Here is a 23,434-nt window from a genome sequence, read left to right as displayed (position 1 = left end):
CGTGAGAATTGGCAGCAAACGAGTCATGTGTTATTTCCTTATGTATATATAGCTATTCGCTAGTGGAAATTATTGGACACAAAATGGCAGGCTGCACACACTCTCGTGTGGGAAATACAGATAGTTTGTAATTCATGTCAATTATGTGGGGCTGTTTGTTGTTCTTGTTCCTGAAGGCTTTTTAATTGAATTGCCTGACCGATGGACCGCGATAGGCACTCGCTCAAAATGTTTGTTTATCAGTTATGGGCTTGAGGATTTATTTATTTGCCATTGGATACACAATTCACGCATCCCGCAATAACGTTTAAAGAGAGCTTAACTGAACGATGCCACACAAAAGTTCAAACAATTTGCTACAGCACTTGTTTAAGGAAAGTTTGTTTAAGAAGCTGAGATTCAAGACAAACGAAATATATTAACTTTACTATACAAATTCAGATATTAATTCTATAAATTCGAACATGCATAGGTTTTAAAAAAAATATTTTCGCTGACACTGCACTTGAGACGTATTTTACAATTATGAATTCAATAACTTATTAACTTCTTTAATGCTGACACAGTTCAATCATTGAACTTGATAATTATTTAATAATATTTATCTCTGACGCTATGTGACCTTATTCGTTATCAAGCCTAACATTATTTAAATTGAATCCAATCAACTGGCTGGCTGTCATATCCATTAATAAGTTTAGACTTTCAGTTGCGAAACGCACCGTCTGCTCAGGTGCACTCGAGGCGGGCTGTAAACACTAGACAAGCACCTCGAAAAACGACAAGTCGTCGCTGTAGACAAACAATGTACGTATGTACGTACTACAACCAACTAAAAATAAACATGGCACAAACTGTCGACCGGCTTTAATCAATATTTTGCCATTGCTTACCCGCGCTGGCATTAACAATAACAATATCGGGTTGAGACGGATGGACGGTAGCTAATTAGAAAGTTTTCCCAACCAATAAGGTAAAAATCGAAAAGCAAATCAATGCAGAAACAAAAACAGAGAAAAGGCAGAGATCGATTGCGAGTGAAATGCTGGCCAACTTACTTGACCAAAAGTTGTGTAACCCCTTCACCCTCCTTTCACCAACAATTCCCATCGTTTACACCCGGCTTAAACCCGTTGAGGCGTTAAAAATCATCGACTGCAACTGATCGTTTACCATTTTGACATATCAATGCATGCACACGCGCAATATATGCTGGATATATGGACATACATATATGTACTTATCCAACTGAACAAACCTCTCGCATTTGTAACTTGGCGCCCTTTCTCTTTTCATAAAATATATCCAGCTATACGTGTATATCAGCGATTGTTCCCCGATTCTTCAGTGGCACGCAACATCGATCAATGATAAGACAGTTTGAGTTATGAATTGAATTTATTATTCGATTTTCAGCGGGTGGGCAGTTTCAGACTCAAGATCGCATGGGGCGTGGCTGCTATTTTGTGGGGCGTATAGATTGATTGCCTAAACAATAATTGAATGGGAAATTATTGGCGCTCTTTCGCGCTTGAGAACAGCAAGATCCATTTCAGATAGGCAATTTCTATTTGAGGAATTTCAGTTACTTGAGTGGAGTTTTTATCGCGCCTAATTGTTCTTGAAAAACGTTTCTGACAAAGCCATCGCAATGAGTTCATATGCTCTAGTTATTTATTTATATAGATATTTTATCATATATTATTGTGAAATGACGTGGCAATACGGGATTAGGGAGTCATTTTTATCACATTAAAAGGTAATACATACAGACAAGTTTGTTAAATTAACCTTGAAACTACAAAACAACTTGTTCGTCCCCTTAAAACCCCAAACTCGCCCACAGATTCCACCTACCAGATAAACGCCATATACCCCCAACTTTGCTACAAAATCCAATCAAGCAATAAACAAATGGAAACCCATTAACCAAAAAAAGAGCAAAAAAGCAGGAATAACAAATTGCAAACTGTAGTTGGAGTAATTTTTTACGGGCGTGCGCATTTTTGACTCCGTGTCTGTGTTACTCGGAAAGACTTGCATAGGTGTTGGAAATGTGTGCTCCAGATCCCAGAAAGCAATTCCAAGCTGAAATACAACAAATTCAAAAAACCAAATAAAACCGACACATGTGGCCAAATGCAAATGCGCACTTTGTCGCATTCCAAGCCCAGCTGGTCGAGTGGATTTCGATCCAAACTGGTGGCTTTGCCGGTTTTAAGCCGCAGACAAACCAGCGACAGTCATGGATACGCCTAATGCCATCCAAGCCCGAAATTGGATTTCAAAAACTGTTGAATACTTTACTCTAAGGCTACATGCCTGTTTCTAAAGTGAAAATAGAAATATAATTATTTACAATTGCCTATTCCAGCTCCACAAATATTAAAAGTCTGCCTAATAACTATTATTTGTAATAAATACAATATACCCTATATAAATATATATATATATATTGGCCGCCGGCTATTATAGAAACCCACACACATTAGATTTCTCGCACAAATTGGTGCGGTTCGTATCTAAACCGAGTCTCAATTACACCCGAGTGGAGCCCCCTCCCCCGATTTTCCACCCCCTCCCTGGCGGTTGGGTGCTCATTAGCTGGGCGCGGGTTACGCAGAGCATTCGGCGGTGGAGCGTTGGCAACCGCCGTCTATAGACCGAGCCACGCCCTCTGCTCCCCACTCGCTTTTTTCAGCAGTTTCCCCGTCCCCGGAACTCGGCCGACTTTGCATTCGCCTGATCATTAAATGCTTAACCAAATGAGTTAAAGCGATATATCTGTGGTTCTGAGTGGGGTGTGTGCCATCAGTTTGTTGTTCCTGGACACTTAGAGAAAACATCTTAGTTTGACTTGTATCAGGACTCCACAAAATGTACTTTCACTAGCTGACTTCCTACATTCAAAATATTTACTCGAACCATAATACTACTAATACTTTGGAAATTCAAATTAATTTTAGCTGGAACATTTTCTGTAGATCATAGCAATTTCTCCAAGTGATTGCATATGTTTCTCTGACTACCAGATAAAGATGATATTACTAATGCTTTATATATTTTAATTAATTTTAGCTCGGACATTTTCTGTACATCAGACCAATTTCTTCCAGTGATTGCATATGTTTCTCTGACTACCAGATAACCATGATATTACTTATATTTTGTAAATTCAAATTAATATTAGCTCGGACATTTTCTGTAGATCAGACCAATTTCTCCCAGTGATTGCTTACATATTTTTCTCTGACTACCAGCAACATGTGGTCGTCTGTTTGTCTCCGTTCTTAAGTCGCTCTTGCGAGCGAAGAAAGCATGGAAATTATTTCAGAGATGTGAAATGGGGGCACGAGTTCTGAACACTCAAAATAATTGCTCATGCCTCAATAGGGTTACTTTTTGAGGAGGGGTGCAGTTGGATCATCTGTGGAGTTTTCTGTAATTATCTCTGAACATGTGTGGGAATAAATGCATACAGAATACTTTTGAACGACTTTTTGGCTTAACTTTCAGCTATTTAATATATGCAAAGTTATATTTACATAACAATTACCCAACCGAGTTAATAAATATATAAAGGAAAGTACATATAAACTTAAGAGTAAACTTGGTATATTTAAATAGGCTAAACTATTTGTAAAGATTTGCATCAAACATAGTATAAAATAGATATTCTATAAAAGTGCTTCCTTTTAAAGTTTTTTTTACTCCTTTAAAAGGTGCTCCAAATTAAGTAATTACTTTTTACATATGTATATCCACTATCTTACCAATTAAAATTCCGGGTTCCATAGTCGTATAATCCTTAGTTCGCGTAATCCCAGTAGCGAATCGGTTTCGTTTCGAAAATAGTTAAAATCACTAACATAAAACCTATGCTTTTCAAGGTCGTATCGAATCGAATCATAAAATCGTACACAATTCGGATTGTTTATTTAGGTTTGATTGATATGCTTCGTGGAATGACAACTGATATCGCCGCATTTCGTTTTTTACCACTTTCGCACCATTTTGTTTTGTTTACCGCTTCGTTTCGTAATATTTCGCGTTAGTTTCTAGAAATCGAAGGTGTGCCAAGTATTAAACAAAGACCTAAAATCACAGTTGCAGAATGTCGAAAATTAAAGGTGACACCTGAGTTGTTTGTTTTCTTATTAGACTTTGAGTTGACTTTTCCACTAAGAAAGAAATATCTTTTGCGCAGGCGCAACGGCAAAATGAACAGAAGAAAGCATGGTGAAGAGAGAGAGGAAGTGAGCAGGAGTCACGAAACTACCGTTAGGTTTTTCTCTGCTTTTAATGAGTTTTTGTGTTTAACAAGCCGCGTTGTTTACCAAATTTGATTGTTTTATTTACTTTTTCCCATTTTCTTTATCAATTTCTCAGTCTCTCACTTTATCTATCTCTCTTTGCTCTTACGCTCTTCAAAAAGCAAACACCGGTTAACGGGGAACGCTGGCAATGGCCGGAACAGGCGGCATAAAAGCGAAAACCAGAAATGGGACGTGTGGCAAGTGGAACAGACAACACTTTTGTTGTTGCTATCGCGGGTAATTGTGAGTCAAAGAATCAAGAATGTGTGTGTGTGTGTGTGTTTGTTGAAAAAAAAGAGTTCAAGCCTCTAAAAACCCAGTAAACTCAAGGCAAAACCTTAAGTTTGGCACACCAAATGCGATTTCATGCACTTTGCTGCGGAAATTCCTTCGGATTTTGTATTATTTTTCCACTTTTTCACGAACAACTTGTGGCACACTCACACGCGCACAAATTCTACACCTTGAACTTGCGTCAGCTTATTTTTCGCTCTTTCCCATTATCTTTTTAATTTTGGTAACCACTTTCTGTGCCTTTTTTAATTAACTAACTTTTCTTGGTTATTAAACATTCAAAACGCGCACTTGCAGCCAATTTTAATTTTCCTGTGCTGCTTCTTTTGTTACTTTTTCTTCTCGGCTTAAAACGACGGCGCGTAGAAAAAAACTTGTAACTTCATGTCGTTTTTCCGACGCGTTTCAAGTCTTTGCACTCCGAAGTCAAAAAGCGATCTAAAACGCGATCGTAAAAATGTATGGAAACATACCTATTCTTTTTCTCTCTCTGTGAACGATGATCTTATTGGAACGGGTTGCAGCCCAACTAGCCAAAGCGCGTGTTTCAGTCCAGCTGTTTCGCGCGCTCAGAGAGGAAAAGAGAGAAAGAGAGATAAAGGCAGAGCTCCTATTGGATTTCAATTGAAATCGAATCGGAATTAATTGGATGGCTGAGCACAGTGGGCCAGATAATTTTTTTTTTCAACTTTAAATTTTCAAAGAAATTTTCAATTTGGGCATTTTTAAACGCCAACCACCTGTAACGGATTATTGATCAAAACATCAAAGAATAAAACTTTTGATGAATGTATGTGCGGAAATAATCTCTAATTTTTATGCAAAAAACCATTAAAAACATAACAAGCCTTGTTGCAAACCTCTCTAATAATTTTACAGTTGAAGCCTGTCAAACGGTCAATAGTTTCGGAAAGAACTCTATTCCAAATCAGGCCCCAAAAATTATAAAAATTTTTCGGCCCAAAACAAATCCTCCAGACATAGTCTTAATTCCCATAAAATGTCCTTAAATCGAGGAAGCAAGGTGCTCCTCCGGGCGATTACGCCCCAAGTTTTGAGGCGTGGCAAAGCGGACTATAGCAAAACGATTTGCAACCTGAAGATCAACAAGCAAACAAAGGTTCTGGTGCAAGGATTCACCGGCAAGCAGGCCACTTTCCACTCGGAGGAGTCAATAAAGTACGGAACCAATATAGTTGGCGGTGTGAATCCCAAAAAGGGCGGAACGGAGCATCTGGGTAAGCCGGTTTTCAAATCGGTGGCAGAAGCTGCGGAGAAGGTGAAGCCGGATGCCACGGTGATCTTTATACCACCTCCATCGGCCGCCGAGGGAATTTGCTCGGCCATCGAGAGCGAAATAGGCCTGATTGTGGCCATCACCGAGGGAATTCCCCAGGCGGATATGGTGAGGATATCGCAGATGCTTAATTGCCAGGAAAAATCCCGCCTGCTGGGACCCAACTGCCCGGGAATCATCTCCCCGGAGCAGTGCAAAATCGGAATAATGCCGGGGCATATTCACAAGCGCGGAATGGTGGGCATAGTCTCGCGTTCAGGAACTTTGACCTACGAGTCCGTCCACCAGACCACCAACGTGGGATTGGGTCAGGCACTTTGTATTGGCCTCGGCGGAGATCCCTTCAACGGAACCAGCTTCGTAGACGCCCTCAAAGTATTTCTGTCCGACAAGGAGATCAAGGGCATTGTCATGATTGGAGAGATTGGTGGATCCGCCGAGGAAGAGGCCGCCGATTTCCTCAAGGAGAAGAACACAGGCTGCGAGGCCAAGCCAGTGGTTGGCTTCATCGCCGGACAGACTGCTCCCCCAGGTCGCCGAATGGGTCACGCCGGTGCCATCATTTCGGGTGGTAAGGGAGCCGCCAAGGACAAGGTGGCCGCCTTGGAGAAGGCGGGAGTTCGCATGACCGTCAATCCCTGCCACCTGGGCTCCTCGCTCCTCGAGGAAATGATCCGTCTGAAACTGGTGCCCAAGCCGAGCGAAAAAAAGGCCCAAGCTGGCAAGAAGTAGGAGAGGCGAGATAACTTTTCAATCCCAATTAACTAATTTTGTGCTCATTAAATCGCTAAAATATCGAATTTTTTATTTTTTCTAAAACTTAATCTAACTAAGAAATACATTCTTTACTACATATAAAAGTTGAAATCCCATTACTTTAGAAGATCTGCATACTTAAGATCATTAGGATATACATATGTATATGCAAACACTGAAAGTTTAGTATTTCATGAAAATCATCATCGGATCGACTTTAGCAATGTTTCAGGAGTGTTATGACAATGAAACAACCAAAAAATGAATGGTTCAATGATTGTGGATTTGTTTTGATTACAAAACACTAAGATCTAGCAAAATTCCACCAACGCTCCTAATTCTATTTAGGTTTCTTTTCTATATGCAAACGATTTCCCGCAGTTGCTGGCATTTTATCTTGAGTCGCATATCAAAAAAAAAGTTCGCTTTCGAAAGCCTACAGCAAATACAAGATAAGCAAAAAAGAATTTGGCCATGGCCAAAACTGAAGGCAGACTCACCCATTGTCTTCACTCTGAATTCTTCGTAGTCCATCAGCGGAGGAGTTTCAGCTCCTTGAACTGTGTCCCGAAAGTCCTCCTCGCTGTAAACTGAGTCGTAGTCGCTGGGATCATGCATTTTTATTTATTATTTATTATTAAACTGGCTCACTAAATCACCGATACCCACGCAACACTATTGCATACTCTTCGGCAGCATACAAAATTCACTGGGTAGTCAGTTTGTTTGGAAATCTACTTTTTGCAAAGGGCACAGGTTGCAGTAAGTGCAGTTAAGAGTAATGCTAGTCGTGGGAACTTTAAGGCACCCGGAGCCACCGATTATGGAGGATCGAGAACCGAGAGCACCGACAACCGCATGCGCTTCCAATTTAAACACGACTAAGGCGAGCCGACAGTTTTGTACCGCCGTTCTGTGTTTTCAGCTAATCAAGAGCAAATACTACAAAGGCTATCAAAAACAACAAAAGAAATCTACAGTCTGATTAGAATATCAAGTAGTATAGCAAGTGGGAAGTCTTAGGACGAGCCTGTAGAGCACCAGATACCCTATACTCTAATACTTTCGATTAAATGCAAAGTAGCATGTTACAAATCAATTTGATGCTTCCTAGCCTGAGAAATAGATGTACATGATAGCAAATAATCAAAGAAAACAATTCCTTGTTTAAAGTGTTCCTTTAATTCGACTATTGCTCTTACCTGTCGAATAATCAAGTATTGCGAATGTTAATAATAACTAATAATAAATAGTCGGTTATACCCAAACGATCTCTAAGAACACCAGGTATAAAAACATACGCTTTTATTTGCACTGAGAGCGCGTGCTATCTCCGCTCTCACTCTTGCTCAGAGAAAGTAATTGGGGGAGTTCCTAATGGGTGCGAGTGCAAGTGGGAGAGGGGATATACGAGAATCTTATCACCAGTGTGGACTGCGATAGCTTACGACTGTCAACTGCCTGAAATTCCTCCAATTAATTAATGCATTATAGTGATAGCCGTACATTAAATTGGTTAGGGTTTGAGGTGGGAAAATAAATGTGAAAGAAAAAAGTTCGTAGATTTCCCATTCCTCAAAACACTGTGATAACGTCGGTAATAAATTCGGCGATAGAAATCTTAAAACGCGAATTGTTACTTGGTAATTATTTTTAACCATTAATGAATAAGGAGATAGGCAAGTAGTTTTCTATCACAGCTGAAAATGTACAATACGCGATACATAACCCCCTATCCATTAATAAAAACTCGCTTGATAGGTTGTTGTTTAAAACAGCACACCAAAGAAATAGCATCATTGGAATGTTAAAAATTTTATTTAAATTTCGTTTCGCCTCTGTTTGTATGCTTTTTTTGCAGTTCTAATTATAATGCATTTACACATAGACTCCATTGTGTTGTAGGGTGTTTTCCTCATAAAACTCGATCTATTTTACTGTATTAAATTCAAACATTAATTTTGTTTTGGTATTGCGTATAGTTTTATATAGCATTTTTTTGTATGATTTTTGAAGAGTAATTCTCTCTTGTTGCTGGAGTATTTTGTTTGCTACAAATTTTCAGTAACTGACTGATATGTTTCGTTTACTTGTTTCATTCAAATATATTTCAACTATTTCTTGTGACTTTAGGTGGATTTGTTTATTTCTAAATTGTCTAGCAACTAAATAACAAATATTAAATTAAATTTGTTACCTAAATTAATTTAAAATTAAATTTCATTAAGCTTGTTTCTTGTTTAATAAAGAATTGTTTTTCGAAGATTGTCTATTGTAAAATTGTTTCAGCGTTTTAAATGTTCAATGGGTCAGTTTTGGTATTAAAACCCTGAAACAAGTAACAATTTTTTAAAATGGAATTCGAAATAAAAGACAAACAAAAACTGAAGAGAAAAGAAAAATTGAATATCAAGTGTAAAATTGTCTTTGGTGTGTTTAGCAATAAATATATTTATATATAATATTCTTAACATTATTTAATTTCAACTTTCTTCTCCTCTTCATATTTGATATGTTTTTAATTGATATGTTGCATATATTTTGTGTTAATAGGTTTTTGTGTAATTCTAACTTTTACAGTTTTTTCTTCTTTTGCAAGATTTTTGCTGATATGTATACGATATAAGTTCTGTGGCTTACAATTAGAAAATGTCTGTTTTATATATGGTAATAGTATATTAAATTTTTTAAAAATATTCACAGAGAAAAACGTTTTTTTTTTGGTTTTTATTTTTGTAGATATTTAAATTATTTAAAATTTACAGGCGAAGGTGTTTTGATGGAACGCAAAAAACATATTATCACTTTGTTGATTTTAATTTTGTGTTTCCATTTCATTTGCATCGATTATGGAATTCGTAGTTTGTCTTCTTTATTTACATGGGGCATATTCTCACATCCTCTTTTATTCATATACATAAAAATATATATATATATATATATATATAGTTCAATGGATCAGTTTCTTTTCGTTATTATTCTTTTAATATTACTCTTGACTTGTTAAAGTTCTTTCGAATAATATATACTCGTAAATATATTTTGAATAGACGACTATATAGGTAGTTAAAATGTTTTTCTGATTTTCTTTTATTTCAATAAATAATTATAGTTTACTTTTGCTGTAGTTGTTGTACGACCTATCAGCTAATTCAAGGTACTTATAACTCCATTATTTTTCGGTTTAATCTAACGAATCGTTCTTTAACATTGGGTTCTCAATTTCTCCTCTGATTCCTAATCGTTTTAGTTACTTGCCACCCTATCTGGTCAACAATTCCGTGCTCCATTTGAAGAATGTTTGAATTCGAGAGTTCTTAGACTAGGTAGGTAGTAATGCGGGTTTGTCTTTTGAGAGCCAGTTTCGGGATTTGCTTAGAAAATATTCCAAATTGTTTGGGTCAGTTTTAGTTCTTTGGCAAATCGAAACTGGACCTGAAAACGGAGAATCACACATTGGTTACAGCTGCTTTTTGTTTGTTTTTTTCTTCTAAGAAATATATATATGCTGAAAATTGAGTAAAGTTGTTTGTATTGTTTTTAAATTAGGGTTAGGCTTTATAATTCCTTGCTTTGAGTATGTAGCTTGAGATCTCTCATCGATATATTTAGACATACAAAACGGTCCGTGAATTATGCAACTCAAAACCAATAATTTCACTGCTGCACAGTAGCACGACATAGAGATTTTAGTTTCTATAACGACGTGTGTTTAGTTTATTAATAAATTTGATTTGAAACATCAAAGAGTTTTTCTACTGGAAACAACAATAGCTGCAGGGCTTTCGCTACATTTACCGACTAGAACTAAAGAAGTATTCCATAGTTTATAGTATATAATTAATAGACGTTTATCGAAAGAAGATACGTAGGTGTACTGGAGTAGCACGTTAGAAAATGGTTGGAAGGTTCTTTACTGATAGCCTCGGTTTCGGTTTTGCATACATTGTTCGTAGGGACTTTTGTTGTGAATACCATTAGTGACGGATCTAAGAAGCCTTGAAACACTTACATATACATCAATAAAAATGTTTAGTATCTGTATACATACATATGCTTCAGAAAAAGTTCGATATATAAACATTGATAAAATTTCTTGTTTAATTATATTGTTTTTTTCGTTCTCTTTTTGGGTCTGCCAAACGATCCTGCTTCCACATTTTATTTTTCTAGTTCTTATGAAGTTTTTCTGCAATGTTCTGAAGTTTGCGCGTAGATTTTCTCAAAATAAACATAGTTCGCGATAGAACCGCAACGCATAAAGAAAGTCTAGGAAGGAGCGCAGAAAGTTGGGAGAAAGCGATTTGCTTTTCGGTAGATAGAAGCCGATTTGTGTTCGAAATTGTTTGTTTATTTGCGTATGTATATTTTCTCTTCGCGCCTTTATTTTTTTGTAGCTTTTTCGTGTTCTTTTGCAATTTTTTTTAGTTTTTGGTTGCTTGATTTTTGTTTTTATATAAAAGTGTGTGGAAAATGAAAATAAATGAACCTTTAAAATCGTATAAGAAGGGTCTTGGAAAGCAAAATCATACTCAAAAATAGAGTTTGAGAAAATATCTTTTGGCTGAAATGGAGGGGCATTCTTGGCTGATTTGTTGGGGTCGATGAGTGTAGGTACGTGTGTTTCGGTGAAATTCGCATTTAATAATTGTAATTATCGTAGGGCGTGCCCAAATACGAATAGAAATTAGGATTGATGGGCTGTGCGTGTGCGTAATAAAATCCAGAAGCCGGATCTGGCGCTACTCAGTCGAGGAATCCGGTGTTGACCAGCTTCTCCAAGAAGAACTTCACGTCGCCCAACTCCGAGTCCTTGATTCCCAGCGACTTCAGCATGCCGAGATCTCCGTTCTCCACCGCCATGAAAACCGAGCGCAAGTGTTCCAAGTCCGATCTAGAAAAAGGGATGCAACGGAATTAGGCGGGATAATTTTCAGCTTACTTGTGATAAATGGCAAAACTTAAATAAAGTTTTCCTGGCAAACGGCTTAGGCCCCGGGAAATAAAACAGTTGTGTGAAATAGGAAGCAGTCTCTAAATGGTCTTAAACTCGCAATAGTTTGTGGGTTCAAAGGAAATGAATTCACCTTGGTTAGTTATTATATATTAAGGGAGTTTTAAGGATGAATGTTATTAAGGTATCTTAACAACTAATTTAATAGCCATAAGCCAATATCATATATATAGAATCAAGGATAACAAATTGTGGCGAACTGAAGTACCTTATTTTCAAGCGGACTTCGGATTATTGTCTCGGAATGTGTCTAAAAGTTAAATATTGCTGATGAATATTACCTTTTTAGCGGCATAGTAATAAACGAAATTCCATACAATATAAATTGGAAACTACTTTAATACCCCGAAACCCCTTCATTTTTATAGCATTTGGCCCACAGTGAACTTAAATAATGAGCAAAAGCTCCACAAGCGCTCTCGCCCACAGGCACAAACCACGTGGACACACACAGGGACAAGTTTTTAGCTTTGCTGCGGTGGGTCTCAAATTATACGCTTTGCTTAATTAATCCCTGCAGGTAACGTGCGGCTTGGCTGCCTCCTATATTGTTGTCAGTGTTATTGTGTCCGTGGTCGCTGTCCCGGGGTGTCCTTTGACCCCAACCATCCCGGCCAAGCTTGCTCTTTTCTATACCCACACTTTTCGCTGCTTGTTGCGGCTGCTAGATAAACTTCATTATCATCAGCATAATTAGTAAAGTGAGTGGCATACACAGCAACTTGATAACTTTATAGATATAATGGATAATTACGGTTAATGCATAGGTACAATCTTGCGGTTTCTAAGTACTAATGTAAAGATACTATACATTTCAACAAGTGAACTCCTATTTTAAAAAGTACTTCCTAGAAATTTCTTTCAGTGCTCTCAAGACGGTGAGGTACGAGTGCAAAATACACATTAATAACATTTGTGCGTGTCCTGTGGTTCGAGTACATCCATTCAGTTCCACTCCGACCCTCCGGTTCCTAATTCTCGGATAGAGACTTGAGCTAGGTGGAGTGACATTATGACACTTTGGCGATTAATTGCCTTGATGAAATTGTGTAAATTTCCAGCGAGGCGAGACAAACAATGCCCTCTTATATTTCATTCAGTACCCTATTTCCAGAGCTTTTTGTCTTTTTTGTGTCTTGCTAATTTATCAACATGTGCGTGAAGAGGAATATTTTCGTGTCCTTTTGTCTGCGCCTCTGGCCGAGATCCTGTGTGTCTGCATGGCCCACAGTTTTATGATTATTATTATTGCCACTCCAACCCACCTTGCGGATACCACTTTTGTGGTTAGTTTTTGTTGGACTAATTTAATGAACATTTTTCTTTCATGTTTTGTGCGAGGAATCTGAGTCTGACTCTTTCCTCCCCACTGTGTTTATATTCGGGCATCTCCCTCGTGTGCTTGTTGTTATTTTTGTTAATTAAATTTTTTATTTGTTTATCTTGGAAATTGTAGCAAGAGGCTCGCAGCAGAATGCCGGCAGTGTACAGTAAAATATAATTAAATCAGCTGGATACTCATGTTTGGGCCTAACAAAGCGAAATCGACAGGGTTAAAGGCGTTTAAATTGGGATTTATAAAGGATTTCCTTGATAAAGGTGGCCCATAAATTATATAGTCCATAAATTTAAAACCAAATCGATCTCACATTCGAATTGTACGCTTTTGTCATTTCCACTATTTTTAATGCAATTAATATTTCCATGACAATTTTATCTAACGATGATCATCCCCATATTTTTCACATATAAAAGCAATATGAAAACACATATCGAGAAAGTCCGTTCTGCTTTTCCCCATTTCATATTTTAATTCATTAGGCAGAGACAAATATTTTGTTTGCTTAGGACAAGTCAAGCAAATATTATGAAAAACAGCGAAGCCATAAAGAAGCTCTTTAAAAAATAAAACCGAAAAAGGAGAAAAATAAATGGCATACATATTTTAAAATTTCATGACACTTCTTGTGCACGTTGTGTGTTCTTGGCTTGAAGCTGAACAATTTTATTATTCCAGCAGCCACAAAAATAGATAAACAGAGAAAAAGGGACTCGAAAGCCGGCACACAAGCAGATGCAAAGATAATTCATGGGACAAGGACAAGGACAAAGGCTGGCCTCTGGACCTCCACTATATAGTTTCTGTCGAATAAAAGGATTCCCCCACAAAGCGAAAATAGCCCTTGGCAGTGCCAAAGTTCCTTAAACAGCTTTCACTATTTATGCAACTCGAATGAGCTTAGAACCTGGCCACAATTATTTTTCAAGCTCGAAAAGAAGCTGGCGAAAAGGGAAATAATTTCGTTTTGCGGTTCTGTGGCGCAAAAACAACAAACTCAAGTGCAGACATTTTTACCGAAGGCATGTCGTTGACAGAAAAACTATTTCAGAATAATATTTTTCGCGAGAAAATGTTTAAGCAGGCTTGACTTTTATGAGGAAAAAACATTTTTGCTGTAATTGAAGCAAGAATTTCCTTAATAAATTCTGACGCTTTGCCTATAACCCTATTTAAATGTAATTATAACAATACGCATAATCTATATATTCTATAATTTTAAACAGTTTATATATTTAAATTTCCTTAAATTTCCATTGTTAACCTTTACTTAAGAGTAAAGTAAAGAGCGTTGATTTCATGTATGAAAAAGTCTTTTATTTCTATTATTACCCATTGTATTACCCAATCAAATTCTCCCCTTCTTTCTTTCAGTGCACGCACGGCGGAAAGTGTTGAGCTGCAGTGAAAGTGGATATTTAGGACGCCGGTACTCACCTCATTAGATGAAGGGCAGCGCCAAAGTCCTCAATCGTTTGCGACTCACTCAGGGCGATGGCGACCTTCTCGACTCCGCCGAGGGGTGAAAGGGCATCACGTGCCTTGCTGCCAAAAAGTTTTTCCAAGTAATTGGGTCCGTGGGAGGCGATCAGGCTCTGGAGGAAGGATGCAGTCTCCTCGACCGGCGGCCGCTTGGCTGCAATTAATAAAGCAGACACACAGAATTTTATCGGCTGCAATTAAATAAAGTTTTTGGGAGGGGGACAATTTGCCGCATAATGTAATTAATAATCTACGGAATGCCTTGATTACTATCAGCTTAACGCATTTGCATTCATAATGTATTCCCATTTAAATTGATTTTGTTCATTAAGCCGGCAAACAGTTGGGCTGATTAATAAATGAGAGAAATATTATTACTTACAAGTCATTAAAATTGAATTTGCCCTGTCAGATTGTTAAGGTATTAATTTATTTTTTCACCGCCTGACAATTTCCTAGGCATTAATATTAATAGCGAACTTGCTGCCCTTTTCCACTCAACTTTGAACGCACGCGTGCATATGAAATGAGTCCCTTCCCAGGAATGAAATATTCACGGGCTTACTGCAAAGGGACAATGGTGGGGCTTTTTAAATATTTAGGAAACAATATAAACTCACATTTACGAGCAACTCTATAAAATCGGTATCAACTTTTTGTTTTGATTCAGATTTTGTTGCTTAACTTTGTTTCGTGTAGTTCAAAGGGACCTATAGAAATGTGTACATGTGCATAAAGGGAAAGACTTGCTTTAAAAATTAATTTAGTAGTAAAGATACACATAGTGTTTGATTTATAGCTTGTGATTTTTTACTGACAACTTGGATGAAGTCATTTGGAAACGAAAGGATTTCGAGGGACTTAAATTTAATTAAAATTCCATGTAACTCTATAAATGAAATTCAAATAAACCTTGTTTAGTTTTGGAAGAATTAAAGCTTTTATTTTGCATTTGCCGACAAAGCCACTCGCAGGAATTCTTTCACTTCGAGGCACTTGCTCCGAATAAAGGAGCATATATGTATGTATGTATGAATATTCCATTACGTTTTCATGCTCCTGGTGAATACGTTTTTCCCCATTTATTCACATTTCTTCCCTACCGCCATTTCTGTTTGTGTTTACTAGTATTTTCTTTGGCTCCGGCAAACATTTATGGGTCAGTCAGTAAGTCAGTCAGTCAGTCAGTCCGTCAGGTAGTCATTGTCCCAGTCTCTCAATTCAGTCATGCACAAAGGGCAGACTTTACGGCGCTTGGCGTCGCTTTTTTTTTAGCCCACTGACTGCACTTGTTAACCCACTGGTGCACCTTCCTCCCCGCTCCCTTAACCCGCTCACTCACATATGCTGGCATTTTTAATGGCTGCAAGGACACGTATGTATCTAGATGGGTCTCCTTCTCGATCTGAGTGTGTGTGTTGGTACAGTTACTGACTGTATTTGTTATGCAAATGGCGGCGTTTGCAACCCATTTTACCCCTCCCATTTCTGCACTTTTCATACCCCTTAGTTATGGGGTGACTGTTGCTTTTTTGTTTCACTGTCATCAAGATTAATGTAAACAATTAGCTTCGCATTTTTGTTTTTTTTTTTTTGTTTTTCTATCTTTTTTCTAAACTAATCTCAAACCATGTAGGTTCCTAGCTTCTTACTGCATTTTTTAAATATTATAAATCGCGACATTTATTAGATTATTTTACCGTTAATGTTAATGAAAACAAAAGAACTTGTCATTTATTTAAAAACCTTTTAAATCAAAAAAGTAAATATCAAAACTATTATGGTTTCTGAAAGAAATATATATTAGGTTTTTTGTATATCACCTCTTGACTGTATTAACTTGAATTAAGTAAAAATAATAGTAATAAAATTAATTAGTAATAATGAATTGGTTCATGTTTATATGGCTGTGTGCTCTACATTTTCCTGAATTACTATATTGGGTATTCTTAAATCGAATCTCGTGGAATCCCTCAGCCTTTTCTGTCGTCTGCATAAGCTTCGGTGGCTCCATGTACTGTGTTCTTTGCTCGGGGGAAAAAAGTCAATTGGCGGGTGGGGATGGGGATGGGTGGCCGAGGGAGCTGGGAGCTGGGATTGTCGCCTGTTGTTTGCCTTTAACTTGTTACATATTCCGGACGATGTATATCAGCAGTTTAGATTAAGTCTACGTGGCCATTCTGGCTCAGGGGTTCCCTCTCACCCGTGGGCCAACATTTTTAAACTTTCTCCGCAGCCTTTGGCTGATAAAGAATATGCAAAAATATGTTAATTTCCCAAGAGTGTTCGAATGCAGTGTGTTAAAAGTTTTCAAACCATCTTTATTGCAATTTAACTCTTTTTTCTGTATTTGCATGCCCTTTTTCGGCCATCAAATGATGACTTTGGCCAAGGGCATAAGTGGCTACAAATATGCGGTTAAAATTGTATGTTTAAAATGAATAGGTAACATATAAGTATTACGGAGCTTTAATGTTCCACTCTTTTAAGTTGTGACCTATAAAAATCATTTTCGGATACAAAATAATAAACGGCTTGTATTTTGTTATTAAAATATACCTAATAAATTCTATGATGTTTTAGTTTTATTTCTCGTCAATACGAGAACAATTATGCCTTAAAAGTCTTCTGTGAACACCACTCATTAAACGAAATATGGTCCGGCGATAAATTTGGCCCCAAAGGACTTTTTTGTCTATCAACTGTTGCCTAGCTGCCAAGCAAAAGGGAGTATTCCAGGAAAAGATGAGGTCGTGGGGATAATAATGAGAAACTAGGCGATTAATTTATCAAAGACCGCCGAGGTTGAAGCAATAACTTAAGCCAGCGCCAAAGCAGCCGACACTTCCTAAATAATTTCATTGTCGAAAATAGTTTTTTTTCCCCCGAGCCAAACAGTGGCAGAAAAACGGTGAAAATTTATGCCATTGTGTCCGGAACTGGCAGGATAAGATAAAGAGAAGGAAAATGGGCGAGGAAAGTGGCAAATGGGTGGGAGGTGAAGTGCTGGGATGTATCTCAACTTTCAGCCAACTGAATTGCCAGCAATTAGCAGCAACAATTTGCTGTTTGGCCTCAAGTCTCGAATTTCCCGTTTTCGGCGGGCACAGCGGGTGGGTGGTGAATCTCTCCTCTGCCGTAAAGTAAAGTTTTCCGCCCAATTTATGCGGCCTTTGTTGCCTGTGTGTCTGCGTAACAAATTTTATAATTTATCACGCGAATTTGTAAATTTTTTTAAAATTGTTTCCATCCATGACATAATTAGGGAAACTATAAAAACTTTCACTGCCATTACTCTTCCTTCTTTTTGTTCTTTTTAATTTACCTTTCATGTACATGCATCCTTTATCGATTATGAAAATTAAATAAATATTTTGTTTTAATTGTTTTTCAATTTGCGGTAATTATTTCCGTGATTGCAAAGGCAAGTGTAATTGATGTGGGAAGATGTAGAATGTGAATCAGAATCAATTACCAATGGAGTGATTTCTATAAATATTATTTTTAGGTCTGAAATCAACAATACCCATTAATAAGCTATGAACAAAGTTCAGTGGAGAACTAAGCTGATTATTACAGCATTATTCATTTAAAGAACCCTTTATACAAATTCTTCTTTTTGCGGCAGAACCTTCGTTAGCATTTTGACAAGAAGCTCATTTCCCTTGCACTTGAAAGTTGGCCCTCAGTTGACGGACAAGGAACAAGCGGAGAAAGTTTTTAAGATTTTGTACAGAAACTTTGATGCAGCTTGGACTAATTTGATTAGGTGCCAGCGAGAAGCAAGCTTCAGAAATTATGTTAGAATGCAACACGACCAAGGAGAAGTTCTCGTCTCGCTTCTGGCTAAAAACCCATTTCTGGCCATGACTTGAAACAGCAGAATGTTCCAAGTTTGGTTGCTCATTTCCTGAAATTTTCTTCTTTCTTCTTAAGGTAATTTAGGCAGAGTTCCTTTTCGCAAATTCTCATTTTGCAGGCAAAAGCCCCAATGGGCCATGGAAAAGCGAATTATTGATGATAAGCTGGCAACCATTCAAATAGAATCCCAGTTCACCCGGCAATATCCTGAAACCTGCAACATGACTTACCCGCCGTACACAGACGCATATCCTCATCGTATCCGTCAGAGCAATCGGGTGCACCGTCGCATAAATATTGGATGGAAATGCAATTACCATCCCCCGGACACTTGAAGGGCTCATATGGATGACAGGCTTCTGAAATCGTAACATGAAAAAGAAATCTGTGTCAGTCGGGGTAAGCAAGTAAAATCAAAAGCTTAAAGCTGAGAAAACGCATTAGAAACAAGTACGCAAACACTATATTTATTGGGTTAGACTGTGTAAGCCGATTATTTACCATTCATTTTATACAATTATTTATTGTTATTCACTGTTTATTTTCTGCGTCTAATCGAACTGAATTAGTTCATTTTATACAATTATTTATTGTTATTCGCTGTTTATTTTCTGCTTCTAACCGAACTGAATTAGTTTAGTTCAGCGGACCATATTAAATAATTGTTTTAATTATTGACAGAATTCATTTGCAACCCACAGAGTATTATTAAATATAATAAAAAAAAATTCATAATTGCTTTTTCTAATTGCATATTTTCCTAAAATGTATATTTCAATTTCAATTATTAAAATTAAACAATGCATTTATCTTCACAGATAAATCAATTTTTACGGAGAGTTTTATTTGCTAAACTAATGGCAATTGCATATATCTGTTTTGAATCCTAATATTTAATATAAATATTTGTGGTTTAAATTTTACTGATGGATAATAATCAGCATACTTTCTGGTATTTAAATTTGTTGCATATTTTTAAAAGTATACTTAAATTCCGTGAAATGAAAAATTATTAGGGTTTATTTTTGGATCCAAACAAACAAGTATTCAATACAATTAAGAAACAAGCAACGGCAAAAAAATAATAAAAATATCACGAAAATGTTTTTTGACAATTAAGCAAATTAATTTGCTTTCATGTTGTTTATTCTTTACATTTTCCCTCGCAATATTGTGCTGTTCATAAAAAGGCGTTAAGGAAGCTTTCAGTTTTATGAGGGGGTGTACAAGAATGAAAAGGATAAGGACATGATGATGTTTCCCCGTCAGAGTGAAACATCAACCACACAAAAAGAATAGAACGAAACGAGGAGAAAGTTAATTGAATTTATTGTTCATTCTCTCGCCGAGACTCCACATATTTCATACAATACATCATAAAATATGTAAAGCCGAATTTGCAGACTTTTTTTTGTGTTTGTCCAAGCAAATTGGTTTTATTAGGCTCTGCACATGGAAGCGCAAAATTTTTGGAAAACAATTTTCATTTACCAACGCAATTTACCACGGTTCCCAAATATGACGAAATCCCTACCGCAAACAAAATTGTTAGCTCTTCGGCTTTTGTTTTATGGCAGCTAAAAACAAGTTAAGCATTCAAAGATCAAATCTTTTTTGGCCGAGCACAAAAGTTTAATTTAATTTTCGGCCAAAGGAAATGTCCATGTCCCGCGAACTTTTTTTCTGACACTTGAAATATTTTTCTGTTTAAGTTTAGACGGAGTTTTCGCTTCTTCTTTTTTCACCTACTTTCTATTCAATCGTCTATTTCTTCACTCCCCAGATGGTTGCGAATTACCAGGCAAATAAAGTGAAAAATAAAGTACGTTAAGTAGGTTATTTGAGGTAGCAGTCTTATTAAAGCCTTATTCTTGTCACCTTGGAAAGGCCAGAGGAAAGGTGAAACAACTTGGCGGGCATTGCACATACCCACCGTGGCACGCGCGAGACAACTTAATTTTGTGTGATTCATTATGTTTTGGTTAATGTCAAAACAATTGGAATTTATGTGCTTGGCAACACTAATTGACAGGCCGAGGGATCCAATAAGTCTCCCCCTACCTCTTTGAGAAAGCCCCAGAAAATCAGCTCACTGGATACAATACTGTGGGAAAAGTGTTTCGGTTTATTGTGCGTGTTGTGCTCAGATTGAAAAGGTCAAATGAGCCAAAGGGTTGCTTGCTCTGGCCTTTCCCGTCTTTGGTTTCCCGTCTTTGGTTTTCGCCCTTTTCCCCTTTGAAAGATGTCGATGCTGGCTTTAACACTCGCACTTAAAGTTGGCTTTTATGTGGCATAAAAAGGACAACTTTTGTACATTGTTGTTGCATTGAAAGCGTTTGTTTTCGCCTTTATTTTGTTGGCGATTTTAGTTTAGTCGTGTTTTTATTCTCGTTTTATGCGGCAATTGATTGCCATTTGAATACTTTATTATTTTTAATGCCTTTTCGGTTTACGATTAAGCGTGATACGTTGCATGCCAAGGATTGGCTATTCGAACTTCTTGTGGAAATGCTTCTTGAATAATTTATTCAATTTGGAAGTGGAAAAGGAAGGACTCGACTTTGAAAGAAAGAATCTGACATAATCTGGGATAAGTGCTCTAGTTTTATTCACAAAATTTTGTGGAAAGTATTTGCTTTCCCATGCTTACAAAGTGCATGTTCAAGAAACAAATCATATGTTGCACATATGTAAAAGCAAGATTTAAGCAAACTCAGTCAAATGTGACTTCTCAATATAAAGGAGGTGAGCACTAAGTGTGGTGCACACATAATGAGTGCTTCACACATAATGGATGTTTCACAAAGGCCAAAAATATTAAGTCAACGCACAGCTTCCTGCTCCTCATGGCATCTCTCTGGCCAGTAATAAAAAATAAACCTAATGAGCATATACTCGTACATGGCGACCCAGAGTTAAATGACGCGTAAAGCTTCTGGTCGCACACAATGTTGTTTCCGTCTGACAATGTCCAAAAGCCAAAATCCAGAAGCTCGTTCAACATTTTGCTAAGCGCTGCACGTGACACCAGAGAATATTTTTACACTCGGCTTTTGTTGCTTTCTCCTTATGGAATAATCTCCGGCACTATCGACGTACAAAAATGTGTAATAACACCGTGCAACAAAAACGGCAGTTCTCTGCAGCTTGTATTTTATGTGCAACATACTTTTTGTCAAGTAAAATTCGCAAGGAAGCCACATAAATATAACATTTTTTTTATTTTTTTTAAATTTTGTGAATGTTGTTATGTGGCAAAAGACTTAAACATCAACCTAAGTAGGTTGAAAAAATTGAAAAACCAAAAAAAATTGCTCCTAAGTATACAAGCCAGTTCAATTTTCTTTTAAGGGGCTTAAAAATCTTTCAATATTCATTGAATGGCTTCCAAACTTATCGGAAAAAGGCACATAGTGTAATTCCAAGCCACAGACAGCGTGCCAGCTAACAGAATTTGAGTTTTCCTGTGTCAATTTGCGAAGCACCACAAGCAGCAGCAGGCGTTGTCACGCATGGCGTATGCGCAATGTTACACAGTTATTGCTCCTGGCTCGGGCATGTTGTATCAGCTGCTGCTTTGTGGCTACCATAGCATCTATGGCCCATCCGCCTGCCAATTGCAGTTTACCTGACCCACGCAATTGCTTGGGCGTGTTTCAGTTAAGGGGTGGATTCTGCTCATGCTCGATGGGCGATATCCGTCTATATCTGGGTACTTGGAAGTTGGGGAATGTTGGGTCTAACGGCATCTTCAGTCTAAGCTTCGACATGACAGCCCAGGACACAATGTCGGTACAGTTATGACCAAGAGTTCACTTTAAGGGGATGGTAAAAGTTCTGGCGAGTTTTGTGGCTCCCTTTAATTGGCTGACAGTAGCCTTTCATGGGAATAATCAATTGCTTTAACTACGAAATTTATTTAACTGTGGGTTTCCATTGTAATGTGAAGACCTAACAAGCACATTAATAAAGGCCCGTAGTTATGGTAAAAGTTTTGTAAGAGACACGTATTTCTCTTTTATATTCCTGAATATCTGAAATTATGTATTATAATCTAAAACTGATTAAAAACTTGAAGTTTATTGAAATGTTATTTACTACTAGCACTTTGTTATTAATTAGTTTTAATTATCTGATAAATATTAAAAATACCTTCAAAGGCAACTAATAATTGCATTACGTATAACACGCTTAGTGAAGCATAAGTGCAGCAATAAAGTACCACTTTTGATTAAAACGCAATTATGCTGTTAGCCCCATGGTGATTCATTACTCTCCATGAAAACTTGCGGTTAGCCAACTTCCTTTGGCCAACCAGCACCAGGTTTTCTTTAGACACAACATATTCCGGCCATAATTAAGCTTTGCATATGCGAACCCCAGAGTGACTAGTCAAAGCTGGCAACTATGGCAAACTGACAAACAAACCGCAATACACGACGGCATGTGGGGAAATAAACAAAGGGAACGGCACAGAGTGACGTATACGCAATATCAACTAAATAATGGCACACACCCTGGGCCAACAGCGTATGTAGCTTACTAATGAAAATTACTTTCCTTGGCTGTAAGTTGGTTGTTGGCGTTTGTGTTTGGTTTGTAGCTATGTTGGGCGAAAAGCAGTTTGCTTGCAGCGGCAAAAACAATAGTTGGCCAACAGCAGCACCAAGAAGAACTAATTGTTTTCCTTATAAATTAGCACATTTGTATTCAATGCCACGCACACACAAAACAGAACTCTGACGTAATTTATTAGTGGCACCAGGAGTACACATTCCTATGTATATATCCCTCCGATTCCGGCCCTCGAGGACATGCATCTCGACATCGCTTCGATTGTCTTGCCGCAGTTACGGTTACGGCCACGTTTACGCTGCGGGCCAACTGAGTGTGAGATATGGCTCTGGTCTGGCATTAGTGCCTGCGAATGTGCTCCACCACGAATGGCAACGGAATATACGTATTGAATAAGGAATGTGCAGTTTGGTGGGGAGCAGTGGGTGTTGGTAAGACAAAGAAATCGCTCACCACTTAAGGTGGGGAATAACGAAGGTGTTGATAAAATAGTTAGTATA

At 37.5% G+C, this 23,434-nt stretch overlaps 3 protein-coding genes across 18 annotated transcripts in view; 1 reads left to right on the top strand and 2 right to left on the bottom strand.

Annotated features, from left to right (window-relative positions):
• Positions 1–7,527, bottom strand: part of LOC120451087 (dystrophin) — a 142,975-nt gene extending 135,448 nt beyond the window's left edge. For 4 of the 16 annotated variants that reach the window (XM_039634456.2, XM_039634455.2, XM_039634458.2 and 1 more), the window contains exon 1: positions 7,164–7,523. In XM_039634456.2, coding sequence (XP_039490390.2) covers positions 7,164–7,281 — 118 coding nt within the window. In that variant the 5' untranslated portion in view covers positions 7,282–7,523. Of the gene's footprint in view, positions 1–3,773; positions 4,096–4,868; positions 5,026–7,163 lie in introns of those variants that run through there. The other 12 variants (XM_039634478.2, XM_039634467.2, XM_039634461.2 and 9 more) reach the window with 6 other exon arrangements.
• On the top strand, positions 5,482–6,707 carry LOC120451091 (succinate--CoA ligase [ADP/GDP-forming] subunit alpha, mitochondrial). Its single transcript, XM_039634481.2, has one exon. The coding sequence runs from the start codon at positions 5,611–5,613 to the stop codon at positions 6,637–6,639; it is 1,029 nt and encodes a 342-aa protein (XP_039490415.1). The 5' UTR covers positions 5,482–5,610; the 3' UTR covers positions 6,640–6,707.
• An 898-nt stretch (positions 7,528–8,425) lies between the features above and the next one.
• Positions 8,426–23,434, bottom strand: part of LOC120452143 (IDLSRF-like peptide) — a 38,942-nt gene continuing 23,933 nt past the window's right edge. Inside the window, exons 3-5 of the mRNA XM_039636233.1 lie at positions 18,590–18,718; positions 14,454–14,652; positions 8,426–11,557 (exon numbers count right to left, since the gene is read on the bottom strand). Of these exons, the coding sequence (XP_039492167.1) occupies positions 11,410–11,557; positions 14,454–14,652; positions 18,590–18,718 (476 nt within the window). The 3' untranslated portion in view covers positions 8,426–11,409. The remainder of the gene's footprint in view (positions 11,558–14,453; positions 14,653–18,589; positions 18,719–23,434) is intronic.

The sequence above is a fragment of the Drosophila santomea genome, chromosome 3R, assembly GCF_016746245.2.
Source record: "Drosophila santomea strain STO CAGO 1482 chromosome 3R, Prin_Dsan_1.1, whole genome shotgun sequence".
Classification (NCBI taxonomy): Eukaryota; Metazoa; Arthropoda; class Insecta; order Diptera; family Drosophilidae; genus Drosophila; species Drosophila santomea.
The sequence above is the reverse complement of the archived record's forward strand: the minus strand, read 5'-3'. Positions and strand labels throughout refer to the sequence as shown.

Bases quoted from the DNA above. Each gene is read 5' to 3' on its own strand.
- LOC120451091 (XM_039634481.2), top strand. From the start codon at position 5,611: ATGTCCTTAAATCGAGGAAGCAAGGTGCTCCTCCGGGCGATTACGCCC.